Source organism: Natrix helvetica (assembly GCF_964273705.1).
Source record: "Natrix helvetica genome assembly, chromosome: 6".
NCBI classification, from domain to species: domain Eukaryota; kingdom Metazoa; phylum Chordata; class Lepidosauria; order Squamata; family Natricidae; genus Natrix; species Natrix helvetica.
The window spans coordinates 61,355,789-61,372,523 of record NC_138553.1 but is presented as its reverse complement, the minus strand read 5'-3'; the positions used below and the strand labels follow the sequence as shown (position 1 = coordinate 61,372,523).

Here is a 16,735-nt window from a genome sequence, read left to right as displayed (position 1 = left end):
CTCTCTCTCTCTCTCTCTCTCTCTCTCTCTCTCTCTCCTCTCTCTCTCTTTCTGTGAGTGTGGATTGGTGGGTATGGCAAGGGAAGGATACTGTAAAATCTCCATTCCCTCCCCACTCCAGGGAAAGATTACTGCGAAATCCCCATTTCCTTCTGATCAGCTGGGACTAAGGAGGCAGAGAATTGATGGGGGCAGGGCCAGTCAGAGGTAGTATTTACCGGTTCTCCGAACTACTCAAAATTTCTGCTACCGGTTCTCCAGAACTGCTCAGAATCTGCTGAATACCATCTGTGGTACAAATGCAAAGAAAAATAAAAGTAGAACATATAAAATTAAACCAGAAGGCCAGTAAACTATTATTGTATTATTACTGGTAATCCTTGACTGATGACTATTCAGTGACCATTCAGTGTTATGATAGTGCTGAAAAAAATGGAATTAAGATCCGTGCTTGGTTTTATGACCATTGCAGTATCATGTGATCAAAATGTGAATACTGCAGCAGCCATAATGGGTGCACTAATTGGAGAACTGCAGGAACCCCATTCTTGCAGTGCTTTGGAAAACCTCATTCTCTGATTTGTGTGCACCATTCCTTTTCCAAATGCTTCATCTTACGCAGATGAAATGTACATTTAAAAAAGACTTAGAAACAAAGCTAATATACTATAATCAGTATACTTATGAAATCCTGAATGACTTAGTTGGAGCAAAGGAATTTACCATGCAAAGCTTCAATTTCCTATAATTATAGGGACTACACCTTGAAGCTATTTCTACATTCACAGAAATAGGAACACTTAAATTCTTTTCGTCTAGCAAAATTGACACAAAAAGTAATATTCCAAGGAGAATTCAGTGATATAGCCAATCTCAATTACATCCAGAAAAACATGTCTATAGAGATTCTCAGTCATCCAAAGGTTGTCCCAAAGGTACTTTTTCAAGAGACAACTGGACTTTCTGGCTTTTCTTTAAATACATTTCACGTTTCATCCAAGAAGCTTTTCAGCTCTGACTGGATGGTGGGGGATAGAAAGATTTATATTCCTTCAAGCATTCTTTTAGAGTCATTGAGACCACTTGGAGGTTTATCTAGGTCCCAGAGTCATCTGAGTAGTGCAAAGGAAACTGCTATTGGAACTGTGTCAGTGGTGGGCTCCTGCCAGTTCCCACCAGTTCTCCCGAACCATATGTTAATTTTCTGAGCACTTCGGAGAACTGGTTGTTGGAAAAAAATCTTTTCCCACTTTACAGGGCTAATCCTGCAAGAAATGCAGGAAGGAAAGATTCTAATGTGCCTGTATTTCTTACCTAATCCTTATCTTAATGCCCCCCCCCCTTTAAGTGTTCTCAGAAACTGCCTCTGGGTTAAGCTTTGTTACATTGTAACAGCCTTAATGATTCTTAGCAGTACACCCAAACTTTCTGTCTGTAGCTGAGCTTCTCCGGAGTCGTCCACCCCTCCGCCCAAGTACTTTGTGGGACTTTTATTTCTGGGGCTTGAACAGCTATTTACAGAAGGGTTGGCATATCCATAGAAGAAATGGCTGAGAGGCAGGATGCAAGCTTGGCATTCTGTCTGATTTTTTTACTGCCTTTCTGAAGGCATGTGATTTTTCCTTAAATATGGGTGATTTACCTTAGAATATCTTGTGAGGTGAGTGAGACCAGCTGGTATCTTTAAGTGGTGCAAATGGATCTAATGATTGCTTCTCTTGGGTGCTTTGTCAGTTCACTGAGCACAGGAGTTTCTTGTCTATGGGAATTCTTCAGCCATCCAGGTCATCCTTGGTTTCCAGAAAGTCCAGTTGCCACTTGAAAAAGTACCTTTGGGACAGGAGTCTTTTGCATTGCTTCAGAGTGGCCAAGCTACATGATTGCTCACTGATAATAAGTGGATCCTCCTTCCAATTTATTATAGTTTGCTCTCATGATAATATGACATAGTAACATGGCACCAATTGTAGAAAGTCAGCATCCACCCCTTTCCTAGAAGTATGAAATATTTTGAGAAATATTTAAAAAGAAAAATATATTTCCCTGGATGAGAAATGGAGAAGCATGTTTTCTTAGAGAGAGAAAGCAGCCCCCCCTTCCTTAATAGCCCACAGCAGATATCAGCACTTAAGAGATAAAGGGATATTCATAAGCAAAAACTCCCTGAAGCAAGGTCTGAACAAAGATAGCATGGGATTAGCCCTCACCCAAAATGTCAATTTGTTAATTTGTCTCTTTAGCTCGGCATTTTGTAGCCCAAATATGCCCACTCATTTTCTAGAGAGTTTAAACATGAGTAACATCAAGCCGTCCATGCCTCCTCACTCCCTGCCGAGGTCAAACACAACCCTGATGTGGCCCTCAATGAAATTGAGTTTGACACCCCTGATCTAGACAATGTGTAAATTGTTTTTCAGTTTTTGTAATTCTCCAGAACTCTTATTAATCAAGTGTTTTGTAGCTCTGCTTTCATTTTGTTTCCTTTCTGTTCTACTGGAAGGATATTATTTTCTACTAAATAATCTTGGAGGTTGTCCACTATTATATCTGTGAGTAATTTAAACATTGTAGGCAAGCATATTATCAGCCAATATTTTCCTGATGTCCCTTTCGCTGGGTCTTTTTGAATCAGATACGTTTTGCCAGTTATTAACTAGTCACTGATGTCTTCTTTATGAAATACTTCATTGCCATTTAGCTATAATTGGATGCAAGCTATCATGTATTTGAATCAAAAGTCATGCAACTAATCACTTCCAGGATATATCCAGTTTTTAATTCTTGCTTCTAGATTTTATCCATTACTGCTCCTAATATAAGGTCTTCTATTTGATTTTTTTTACTAAATCCACCTTCTATTTCCTTTTCCATTCAGCATTTTTATCATAGTCTTTTTGAGTTTCCCATAGATTTTTCCAAAACTAGATTGTTTCCTTTTTGTTTGGTTTTTGTTTTTCAGAATTTATATTGCCATTTACTCTTTGGTAGAATCGCCTCTGGTCTGATTGAAATAGCTATTTTGCATAAATTGGCTAATTTGTGCCACATAGCAATCAATCTTTCCAGATTTTTTGTTATTTGTTACTTTAATATTTCAAATTTTTCTGGTGGTAACCAATATTTATTGTTAGCCCTGCCTTATCCTTGCATTCTTTATACATTTTTGTGTTTTTAAATTACTTGTACCTGATCTTTTTTTTTTTTTTTTTGGCCTCCAGTCTGATCTTCACTTTTCTAATTTGTATATCTAGATCATCTATAACCACCACAGCTGTTCTGATTGGTCTGTTCATTTGATGTTATTTTAACTTTTGCAAGCACTTTAGTCATATCTTTCATTATAGATGCCAGGTCTTTTTTGTGCCCTACTTTCAATGTTGGCAGTCTTTTCCCCGTCTATTGATAATTCTGCATATGCCATAATCTTCATTTTTAATTCTTCTTGTCAGGAGGCCTGTTCATGGGTTGTTTCTGTGATGATCTGTATTGGTTATGCTATTACAGTTTTGTGTAATTATACTTTGTGCGGTCATGCCAGTTGCCTCCTTTATATTGCCAATTCTGATTTTTTTCCTCATTATTGTTTTCACAATTTTTATGAATCTCTTCTGGTTCTGGTTCTGTTTCTGAATATTTTATATCTGGTAATTAATCTCTTGCGATCTGCTAATTGTTGTTTAGTGGTATTTGAATCTGGATAAATTCTTTTTTGCTGTTCAAACATTCACTTTAAGTATTCCAGCTTTGTTGGTTCCAATTTAAAATATGAGGCCATCATGATACAATTTTAAAACACGGTAAACCTTTGCTTGTTGGTAGTTGTTTTTCCAGTAAACCTAGACAGCTAGGTACTGGTTGCCAGTCATATCTCCTGAGTCTTGTTGTCACTTGTCGACCGATGCCCAGAAACTCTAACATGTTTTGTGGTATAGATTCCCCCCTCCCCCATTTTCTCACCATATTAAATGGCTTGGTGGATACACTTAGTCTGATCCTTCTGCTAAGAATTGCCTGGCATGGGTGATCTTTTTGGTAGAATACACTACGGCCAGCATAGCTCACAACCTATTTGGAGCATCCCAAGGCCCACTCTCACAAAAAAAGGGGGGGATACATGGGGACATTTATTTCACTATTATTAATAATATTTTTGGAATGGTTTTAAAATGCATACTTAACATTAATACAAATGAAAGGACCAGATCAAAGATATCATCAAATGTAACAATATTTACATATGTCCCTGGACAATATATCCCTGGAAATGGAGCAGCACAGATGTTGAAGTAATAAATAAATAAAAGATTTAGTTGGTTGACATTAATAAATATTATAATTTATATTATTAGCAGTAATGTAATATTATATCTCTACTTAACAGGACCCACAGGACTGTGGGAATTGTGAATAGTGCTTTACCTGCATATTAAACAAAAAACCCATATTTACTGTTACAGTATATTTATAGAAACAATATATAGATGCAGATTTTGACTAAATATTTTCTAGAAAAGAATTAGTAAATTGAAATGCCAATAGTAAATACACCAGTATATTCTTAAATATAAATAATTACACTCCATTTGCCTGTTAAGAAATATTTAAATATCACAATCTATTGATTTATTGTTAAATTGGTGAATCTAGCTTAACATAAATCTCTATTTTATAGCTCCTTGTCTCAAAACAACTAAATCTCATCTTAGAAAAAACTTGGTTTATTTTCTTTGGTTCTTTGGGAGGGAAAAACCAAAGCTAAATGCTAAGGACAAGAACTACATGTAATAATCAAATCAGACTTATTATTCTCTGTAGTGCTTAATGTTGCTAGATATAGAGTATTTTATGTTATCCCAGCCTCATTCCCAAAACGTTGTGTATGATCTTGGTAACACTCCCTTGTTCATCTCACTGAATAATACATCAGTTAATCACTACACACACACACACATGTGCACACAAATACACACACACATTTTTTATGTATTTTGAAGCGAAGAGCTAATAATATTGTTTTTTTGGACTAGAAGTTTAACACTAAAAATTGAAGCTTATAGATTATGCAGGTGACAAAGTCAGAATGAATAAAAATTTGCACATTAGCCCAAGAAAAGCTGCTGCAGCATATCTGACTTCCTCTTTAATCCTTGAACAATGCCATTAAAAAATACATTACATGGGAGTGAAAAAGACCCCTCTGTAGACAGGCTTAATGAATTTTAGGAACACAAATGAACTAGTTATACTTGTTTATTTACTTTAAAAAGGGAGATGCAAATGAAATGGAAATGCCTCATTTTCAGAGTTGCTGAGAATAGCGCAAGGGCACATGCTGCCACACAGATTGTATTCAAGTATATTGCTACCGTCCCAGATGAATGACTATCAGTATTAAGTGCTGGCCGGGCTAAAACAAAAGATCACCAAGCCATTCTTATTCTTCTTTCTGAATTGGCAGTTCCAGTCTTTTAAATACGGCTCCTAATTTAGTCTGAAGCAGTATACTATACAGATCATATTGTACAATAGTCTATGGCACTGGGCTCATGCCAGTAATTTTCTGCATAGATTGTTAATATAAGATGGTTCAGCCATCTGAGGAGAAGACAAAAAAATGTGAAGCTATGTAATTGAGGGTTTTGGTTAAGAAAACGGGACATCTAAAGATTGCCATGGTCTGGGGAAAATAAGTATAAAGCAATATGGCACACAGTATTGGAGATTGCATTAAAAAAAACTTTAATGCTTTACCTTCATGTACATTATTATTTCATCTTCATGCTACATTAATATGTATGCTCTGGAGACACAGCCCCCTCCCACAAAAAACTCTCACTGCATTGTGAAGAAACACTGAGTAAATGTCAGTTTTATCTTTGCAACAAAACCTAATCAAAAAATTAGTCATTGACACTCAGAGAGTTATATCCCATATATTCCTTATATTTCCATTCAATTATCAATTTGATATTAGTAGAAATAGTAAAGGAGGATGCTGTTGCTCAGTGGCTAAGATGCTGAGCTTGTTGATCAGAAAGGTCGGCAGTTCAGTGGTTCGAATCCCTAGCAATGCATAATGGAGTGAGCTCGTTACTTGTCCCAGCTTCTGCCAACCTAGCAGTTCAATAGCATGTAAAAATGCAAGTAGAAAAATAGGACCACCTTTGGTGGGAAGGTAACAGTGTTCCATGCGCCTTTGGCGTTTAGTCATGCCGGCCACATGACCATGGAGATGTCTTCGGACAGAGCTGGCTCTTCGGCTTTGAAACTGAGATGAGCACCACCCCCTAGAGTCAGGAACAACTAGCACATATGTGCAAGGGAAACCTTTACCTTAGAAATATTAGGATATTGATATTACTAGATTTCACCCAATTATTCTTTGATGCATTTGTTAAATCTCGAGTGCCATTCAGTATGGGTAGCTATATTGTTAAAGCTAACCATGGATGAATGCGGTTAGCACTGAGATGACAAATCATGGCTAAACACCTAAGCATAATTTCCATTGGTTTTTTAAACCATACAGAAGTTTGTGCCTTTCCTTTTCTTGTCAGTGACAAAATCTTATCAGTGCAGAAAACTAGAAGGGTTGATTGCAAGCAATGCTTAGTTCCTTTTCCAGCTTCACTTCTTTCAGTCTTGTTTGCATTTCTAATTCAAAGGTGCAGAAAGTGTTGCTCAAGGACACACTTGTTTTATGGCAACAACCACATGCTGAGCAAAAGTAGACCTACTCTGGAAATGGATGTTTTAAAGAGATGAACTGAATATGTTACACCTCTGAAAGATTTCAAACTTTCGTCCCAAAAAGCAGGTTTACATTTTTGGGATTATCCACTTTGACCTGTGTTTGTAGCTCAACTTTATAAACTATGTCAAATGAGTGCCTAGATTGCTATGTTAGAGTGCTGTATAACTTGATATAATCTCACATACTCAACTGTATATATTCCAATTGTACGACCCAAGCCCTATTTATAGAAAATAGATTTTTTTTCTTTCATCTTTGTGACATCGTGGACTTAGAACATTGCACTTTGGATAGAAGTAGTGATTATATCTATGTAAAGTTCCTATAACATAAGAGTCCAGTCTCAGGGTGTTTGCCTCTGATCCAGTGTAGGCCTCATACCTCAATATGGCATTCTGAACATCATACATGTTGAATACAAAGGTCCTTCAGGCTTTATCTTCTTTAGTTGTTGTTATTTTATGGATTTTGTGAATAGAGGTTTGTAATGATAGTTATTTAAAAATAAAATATAGCCTTTTGTGATTGAAGAATGTTAGAAAATACTATACACATGGGGGAACTACTGGGATATGGAAACAGTCAGTTGCTTGCATTCTGCTAATTAAAAAGGATATTCATTAACAGCTCATCCAGCATATCCTTCTCGCTCTTGTTCATGAACAGCCCATCTTCCTTTTGGAAAGGACGTATTCTCAAAGCAGAGCCTTCATCCTGTTACCAACATGGTTCTGGGACAGTCTGAAGTTGGATGAAGGTAATCTGGCAAGAAAGTGGTGTTGTCCATGGGAAACTGGAAGAAAATCCCCTCCGAGAATATTTTAGTGCCACTGAAGAAGTCTTTTGAGAGTAACCATCTGAATTTCAGTCTATGTATTGGAAGACTGTTTCCCTATCCAGCTGCAGAGCTACAAGTATATACCACAATGGCCATTTCTGCTTTGGTTGCTGGAAAGAGTAGAACCTCACCCAGCAAGTTATATTTGTCTCCAAAATATAGGTCTTGTGGAAGATTTCTTGCTGGTAAGCTCCATGAAACATGTGACTACACTGACTGAACATCAAACAGTATTTTGAAGTAGTAATATGATGTTGCAGCAATCATCAAATCATACTGCCTATTAGCATCAAGGACTGGCATTGGAGTGGATGCCTAAATCCCCACCAAAAGTGCTTCATAGATCCAGATTTTCCTGTCAGTAAGTGCAAAGATTGAATTTTTGTCCCCATGACAAAATGCAAAACTTATTGGCCTATGTAGTCCACATAGCATGTAATTCTTAAGCGTAGCAGTTCTTAAGAAGTGAAAAAGCCCAAAGAGTCTTGCACCAAAGAGTTATAGCCAGGTCTAGCCAACTGATCAGCTTATACTTAATTTTGGAAAAGGTGCCATCTTATTTGCCTCATCCCACCATACTCTTCTCACCAAGAACAAAGATGGAGGAGCAGGTTTCTGGGAAAACAAGTTTCTGGAAGGCAAAAGAGCAATCAATTTGAGGCAGTGCATGATTGCCTCCAGTGATGTCTTGGGAGGACGGGGGTTGTCTTACTTAGATCTCATCAATTCACTATTTGCCTGTTTCCAAGCACAATTCAAGGTTGAGGATACTAATCTTTCAAGTTAGAAACGTCTTGGGATATGAACTTGCTAAATGCTGTGAGGTTCCCTTGACATATTTCACCAGATTACCAGACCAGTCTTGTGAAGGCAAACTGATAGCAAATAGCTGTTTCACTTAGAGATGCCTGATCAGTTAAATGCTCTCTCTAAGGATATCCATCTTGCTTCAAATCTTTATTATTCCAGTCAAGACTAAAACATTTTTCCTGAACCAAAATGTACATAATATTTGTTCAATTCTTTTAATATTATCATTCAGAGAGTTTGAGAATTAAGAATGTTCTAGGACACTTGGATGTTGATATGAGCAAAGGGATAAAAAGACATGATGGCAGAGTAAGAGAAAGAAGAAAGGTAGTGCTGGAACAGGATGACCTCATCTGCCTTTGAATCTAGCAAAGCATCTACTTTAATGCATCCCCTAATGAGAATTGCATTCCCTTGCATCCCAAGGGAATGAATGCAAGCCTCATCAGAAAAAAAATATTTCTAATGACTAGCAATGATTTCTAAAGAGTCACAAACTATCAGGTACAATCAACCAGATCCACACATGAAGGGTTCAAGTTGATTACTTTATTATGTTTTATCTGTAGTACAATAATCTCCCAGACTGCTTTCTTTCCCTTGGGAACAAACATATAAGGTTCCAAGGGACTTGGGGGTGGGGAGAGATCAGGCCTGGGTCTCTTGCAGCTGTGCAAGGACTCAAGGCTTGTTCTCAGCTTGATTCCTCCTCCTTGCCTGGCTGGTAGTTTTCCAATATAAACTAATCTTTTAGCTGAATATATTAAGGATTGAATCTGGGGCATTTTACAGCATCACCTGTTCTTTTTCATATAGCTAAGCTAGGCCCTTAGATTCCCATGCTTAATGATTGCTTCCAGAATGGGCCATCTAAGATGGCAGAAAGTAAGCCATATTTACACAAAATGGAATCCTCACTGTGAACTGATTTTTAAAGGAATGCAAAATATTGAAAAGTCCTTAAGAATTACAACTTTTAAGGAAGAACCCTAACATTATACCTTTATACATTTTTGCAATCCTTTGCAGCTATTTGTCTGTTGATGCATAGACGTTATGGTGGCAAATGGTTTGCATGGAAGCCTCTTTTCCCTATGCCCATGATTGTTTAGAAATAGTATGGATAGACTGAAGTTCTGTACTATCTAGCTTTTATGGTTTTAAGCAGCATCAGGATAGAAGGACAATAGAAATATCTTTTATAACTATTCTAAATATAGCTCTGAGAGGAATTTAAAAGGATTTTAAACTACAACTACTGTTAAGAAGAGAGTAACTCATACAATGTAATTACACTAATGGAAAGCTCTGTGAAATATATTTGCAGAAAAGTTTTTTTAAAAAATTACTAAGCCAGATGGCAGTAGCTTCTTACCTCCTTACTGAAGATTTGAATATCTCCTGGTTGAAGACCCTCACTAACCCATAATTCTTCCCTATTTCTAACCACAAAAATGGATCTCCTCAAAATGCTGACAACAGATTTCCATGAAGAATTTTGGAAGAGTTGCGTCTAGGCTGGTTGCTTTCTCAAAACAGTATTTGAGTCACCCTTCATTCAGCAGATTTTATCAAATTTTGAATAGTAATTTCCATATTATCGTGCAAATGATAGAAGAAATTCTGAAATAATGTGGGTACAAGAATTCAAAAATTGGATAGAATAGACCGGGTGTCCTCAACCCCCGGTGCGTGGACCGGCATCGTCCACAGCACGCCAGCAACTGGGCCACGCAAACAATCAAAGCCCTATTTGTGGGATGCAGGCAGCAGCCAAAATCAAATCCCCACCGGTCCATGGAAAAACCTTTCTCCACGGAGGCTGTCCCTGGTGCCAAAAAGGTTAGGCGCCACTGGAATAGACAACCTAAAAATGTTTCCTACCAAAATCAGTAAGGTCAACATGACTGGGGATTGATATAAGAAGCAAGGCCATTCCAAAAAACTGGGAAGTTTTGGGCTAAAAGAAAAGATCAAGAGAGGAATGACTTTATCTTATAATGCATAAAGACTAACAGTCTTTTGGAACACTTTTCAAAGTAACATACTACTGAAAAATGCCACTAAATCAGTGTTAAGTTTCCTTTAAATTGTAATTCATCATTTCCACATGGAGTGAACAGAACCTTGCATTCCGCAAACCTCAGGTTTTCAACACAGTTAAGTGCAAATATATGGCTGCCTGCAGCTAATAATATATAAAAAGGAAAATGAAAAACCCCTGCAAAACTCTCTATGATCAGTAGTGATGGTGTTAACATCTGAGCTGAAATGTTTGTACAATTGAATAAAATAGCATTTAACTCTTCCTAGTTTTCTGTTTGTGGAATTCTCAAGAACAATGTTTTTTATTTGTTGCTTTCAATAAAAGAAAATATACATTTTATAAAATATATAGCTCTTAGCCTTGATTGCATCACATACTCTTTTAAAATAGAAAATTCATTAATCTGGATGTCATAGTAACAAAGGCTTGCCCAGCTGTTACGAGAATAGCAGTTGGTTAAGCAGCACATTGATGATCCACTAGATAGTTCAGTAAACAATGAGAAAATCCTTTATGCTGTGGACAATTTATTATATATCCCTACTCACCATTAGCCATAATTACAGAATATATCCTTGGTACAAAGGTTGCAATAAGAATCCAAGTTTATTTCCTTTTTCTTCTGAAACTGCTTATGAGGATTCTTATAATTTACATTGCCCAGATATTTGAGGAAGTGCCATTTCATGAGATTAAAAGCATTTATGGTTTTATTTCCAATATCATCTGTTAATTGTATTAAAAAAGCAAACATCGATTTAAATTAAATGATGACATGGGTGAAATATTTCTAGAGGAAGAGAAAGGAAGAAATCTCTAACAATGTACAGGCGATGATGCGTTTTGTTCTGCCTTGACCTTGAGCAGGCATTGTGTTACAAAGAGTGGGAAGCTAATTCAAAAGAACCAATTAACCCTTTGAAACCTTCGTTTTTTTAAGTGTCATATTTCCTAAAATGTTATTGTTCTGAATGATCTATAATCTCTGTAATCTCTTCAGATTAACTAGAAAGGAAAATAAACTGATTCCCATGTCATAAACATTTACATCATGAAAGGTTAAATAATTCTTTTTGAAGAATTCCATAGTATCTAATTATTATTTTTATGTTAGTTAATAGCCTCATTGGTTATTAATGTTCCCTGGCTCTTAAATATCCATGTTATCATCAACAATGTTATTAGGAATGAACAATCATCTTTTATTTTAGATTTCTCCCCAAAAATTCTTTAAAGAGAAAACAAATCCATCCCGTTTTCAGAGATAGGCATCCATACTGTCTCTGCTACACCAGATGGAGCTTGCAAATTTCTGTATGCCACAAACGACTGGAATTATCTTCCTGTTACTGTATCCCAAATGCTTGCCCTTTCCACTCCACCCCATCACATCAGTAAAGCAAGCTAAAACAAAGCATTCCACCCCACCACCAGAAATGGCCATTCTTTCATACCACAAAGCTACCACTCTTTTGTTAAATTAAATACACTCTAATTTTCCAGCATATAATCCGACAGTATTTCAAACGCCTTCATTAATGCACCTTTAGAAACGACTGTATCTGCCATAATGGTATGTGTGCGAGAGAGAGCATCTCAAAGATACACAGATATCCACACAGGTTGAACACCTTCAAGAGCAATCCCAGTTTTTTTCCCCAAGTAGCCTGGATTCAGCAGCATCCCTATCCATTCTACCCTGCCTTGCAGCCAGTGTCAAAGACATGCATAGAGAAAGCTGGATAAAACCTTCACAGCATCCCCAGTTTCTTAAACTAGAATAACATATTCTGTGGCTGCTATTCAGCATATCAGATAGTGGTTGCCTGTGGATCGAAACCACAGAGCAAGTTGTGTTCCAAAAACAGAAATACAAAATCAGGCATCCCATTTACTTACATGACGACTCAGTGCCAAACATGGCTGGCTCCAGATGCTTCAAAGGATGGGTTAAAAGGGAGAGAGATAGAGGGAATCTATAAGAGAAGGGATGAGACTGCTACACAGCAGGAATCATGAAGCCAGACAATGCAGTTCCCACAGCTATCCAACTGGCAGATTTTATGTTCTCCCAAGCTTCGCTTTACAGACAGCCTTTCTTGTTGCCCTTAAAGCAAAAATCTTCGCAGTAGCAACAGAAATGTTTTTTTTTTTAAAAATCAGGAGTATTGCTTTAAAATCCAGAAGACAAGGAATAGTCTGTGTCTCTTCTGTAGAGCAGGGAAGCAGAAATAGATAGCAGAGACCATATACTGCAATCCACAACCCCTGCTCTCCGTAAGACAATAGCATAGCTTATGCATACACTGGATGACGTCAGAATACTGCAAAGACTGACTGCTGTTAATCACGGGCTCAGAGGGAGACTGAATAGAGCACCGCAATTCAAATGGGAATTCTTTTGTCACAAAATACAGAAGACAAAGAAGCACATATATTTTGCATCCTTGCAAAGAAAGGAAGGAAGAAAAGAAGAAAGACCCACTACATAAAGGACATTGCTGCTGGTGAATTTCAAACATATTTGCAAGTACTGCTTGTGAGTGAAATGCATTCACCACAGTATTAAAAACAAAAATACTCAGTTCAGAATGGTGTTCAATAAATATCTTGTAACTGATTGCTTTATGAAGAATGAGTAAAGCAATAATCCAAGGCCTATTCTTTATTCAGAGCCCAAACGAACAAATTATCAACTAAACTATAAAAAGATATCTATTTACTCTATGTGTATCTATATAACTCAATGGACTAACTGTATATATTTACACTAAATGTATGTATGCAGATTTAATACTGATGGGGGGAGGGGAGAATTTAACTGAAAGCCCACTGATTGAATGTGGCCTCAAGCCAATTTTGTCTAATTGCCTCACAAAGGCACAGAGAATCTGTATCCTTCCAGATGTTCCTAAGAAATCCTAATACACGCTTGCTAAATTGAGCAATGATGAAGAATGCTAAGAGCTGTAGTTCAGAAACATGCTTTGTAACTGTGAACCCTGTTTTATTTTGCATATATTGCATATACGGCTATTCTGTCTTAAGAGAAAATAGAGGTGCCCATATTTACCTTATAAAACTTCTTCTATTTCTCCTTCAAAAAAAAAAAACAACACTATTTGTTTCCCTTCCTGGGAAGGAGAGTCCAGTTGCTCTCTGAACAGCTAAAAACAGGGTTGTGTAGTCCTCTCTTTTGCGGTTGCCAAGTCTGCCTTTCTTTCACATCTTGGTATATAGAATCAGTAAAATATAGCTGTTAATACTTCCCCACCTCCATTGTTAATTTAACTTAATTCTGTTATCATGTACACTTCAGCAAAATGTTTATAGTTTGTTCATTTCCATCAAACAGGGAATGCAGAAATACAAATAACTGTCTGTATAAATACTAATAAACTGAATGTGATCTGGGATTCATCAATATGGTGACAGATTGTACAAAGGCTCACGAAAAACTATTACAACTGCAAACAAAAAACTATTACAACTTGTTCTTTCTTTATTGAACTATCATAATGAAAAATAAAGAAAACTTCATAAGAAAACCTTTAAGTAAGAGCCAGTGTGGTCTAGTGGTTAAGATACTGGCTTAGAAACCAGGAGACTAAAAATTCTAGTCCTGCCTTGGGCATGAAAGCCAGCTGAGTGACTCTGGGCCAGTCACTCTCTCTCAGCCAATTCACCTCTCCATATTATTGCTGTTGTATGGAAAATAGGAGAAGGAAGGAATATTACGTATTGTTAGCCTCCAGATTGATCCGGAGCTCTGTTATCGACTGCAGAGGCCTTTCCGGAAGGGCCTCTAATGCTGAAATGGAGAGCTGGGGTAACCCGTGCATCAATCAGGAGCCTGTTCCTCAGTTGCAGAGGCCTTTCCTTAAGGCCTTGGACAGCAAAACAGAGGCCAGGGGCGACAAGCACAAGCGGCACAAGCGGCTACAGAAGAAGTGGGCCGGCAAGGCAGGTGTCAGGGTGTGCGAGGCCTAGTAAGTAGGGCAGCTCCACCATCCCTCACACTATCTTAATTTTTACCCGTGCGCCTCGCCTCACCCCCTGTACCCCAGACTGGGCGGGGTCTTAATTAGGACTTATTTGGGGGGCAGGCCTTATATTGGGCACATGTGTAAAAATCAAGCTAGGACTTACTTTCAAGGTAGGTCATATATATTTTTTGTCTCTGATAAGTATTGTCACTACATAAGTGATCACATTTTTGCATATTTTATGCAATTTGGCATCTTTTTTACATCATAGTTACTTTTAAATAGTAATATAAGTCAGCATCATCTTGATATCTGCTCTTACACATTTCTCTATTGGAGGTTCTCTAAGCTGCCCCTCATATTTTTATTTCTCCCATGTGAGAGGAAGGACTGTGGCTTACATTCCTTTCTGTCCCATCACATTTTAGGAATTCTTCTTTTTCCTTATTTGGTTCTTTAAGGAATCTGGAGTGTGGGTGATAGAGAAAGGAAATAATAATGTGGATAATTGAAAAATATGTGAACCAAAGCAACTAGTTGAAAAATAGAGGGAAGAAGAGTTGAGGAATGAAAAGAGTAAGAATAAGTACAAGAAATTCAGGGCAGCAAAAAAGAGTTAGCATAAGGTTCAATGATCATCTACATTTCTGTAGTCTAGTAGATGCCACTTGACAGGCATAAGTAAACTACAATGTCCAGCAGGACACTAGTATCTTTAGAAGAACCCAGCATGGCTTAAGGTGGTATACCAAGTTTAAATAGGATAAAGCCATAATGGATTAGAAATAGCGGGTCACAGAAAATCCAGCTTGAGACAAAAACCATTGAGCCACCACCAGTACAGCAGACAAGGTGCAACCACAGTAATTGAGGTCACACAGATTATGGGTAATCTGAGCTGGAAAAAGCTGAGTAAAATATAAGCATAATTTTATTGGAAATGTTATTGGAAATAAGCAAAATTAGAAGGAATAAATGTTTCATTTTAAAACAATATGCGGCAAGAAATACTAAGAGCCATCATGGAGATATCTTACAGTTTCTGGCAGATAAATATAGGCATTGGGGGGCAGTCTAGTATAGAGGTTAAGCATCAGGCCAAAACCTAGGACACCATAAATTCTAGTTCTGCCATAGGCACAAAGGCAGCTGAGTGATGTTGGGCCAGTCATTTTCTCTCTGTCCTAGGAAGTAGACAATAGCAAAACTACTTCTAAAATATTGACAAAAAAACCCCTCCAGGTACTTGTCCAGGCAGTTTCTGAGAATCGGACATGATTAATGAAGAAAAAAATGCACACATACTCTATATATTCCCATTATCAATTTAAATTCCAGTTATGATTCCATCCCTACAGAAAGAATCTAGTGGGATGTGTTTTCATCCACAGATTGGTGGTTATTTGGCTTAATTAGAAAGTTAAAACAGTTATGTAAATTAGTGGTAGTTGCAGCTACCTCATTGCAAATAGGTTGTTTCAGAAAAAACAAAATAGGATTGTAATCTTTTCAATATCCAGATGAAATCAGCGATCACCACTTTAATGAAATAATAATTTCACAATTAAAATTAGATAGCTGTCTGTAGTTCTCTATCCTGATGTTGAAGTCATTGTGTCCCCAACTCAGATTTCAGCACTTTCCTGTAAGGAAGAAAGGCTCACAGTAAAGTATTCTATTATCAAAATCATAGTTTTCTCAAAGGGATTCAAATATCTCAAATATCAAGTAACAATACAGGTTTTATTCTTTAAATATCCTAGAATAGCTTTGCAACCCTCTGGAATTTGGCCTGAACAAATTAAATCTATTTTTCAAAAGGCCAATAATAGCACAAAGGACCGTGTTTCTGTCATATATAAAGGCAAGAATATATCCATAAAGAAACTTTCTGAAGCTAAATTCATCTCTCAGATGGGTCTTAGGTACATGCATATAATAACTTAAAGGATTTTGATATTATTAGGTCCAGATTACTAAGGGTACTTTGATGAATTTTGAGCACAATACTTTAATCAGAAATAGGAATGATATTACTGAAATTTAGGATCCACGTGTTTAGGCCCAATCTTTACTTTTCAAGCAGTTCCACAACTGCAATGATCCTTCTTGGTAATGAGACATTTTTTTTAGAAAGCCAGAACTTAGAAACCGTTTGGCTTCTCGTGAAAAGCTCTCTGTCCATAGGGCTATCAAGCTGCAATCCAGCAGCAGGTGTTTGACAAAGCTTTTGTATGTCAATTAGACAAGGACGAATTAGGTAATCAATATTGGCAGGATATAAACATAAAACCCTTCAT

General features: G+C 37.1%; 1 protein-coding gene across 5 annotated transcripts in view; it reads right to left on the bottom strand.

Moving 5' to 3' along the window:
* The window catches only part of ST7 (suppression of tumorigenicity 7), a 112,855-nt gene that overhangs the window by 76,816 nt on the left and 19,304 nt on the right, over positions 1-16,735 (bottom strand). The window contains exon 1 of one of the 5 annotated variants that reach the window (XM_081958614.1): positions 12,349-12,659. The exons of the other annotated variants lie outside the window; for them this stretch is intronic. Coding sequence (XP_081814740.1) covers positions 12,349-12,370 — 22 coding nt within the window. The 5' untranslated portion in view covers positions 12,371-12,659. Of the gene's footprint in view, positions 1-12,348; positions 12,660-16,735 lie in introns of those variants that run through there. 5 annotated transcript variants of the gene reach the window in all.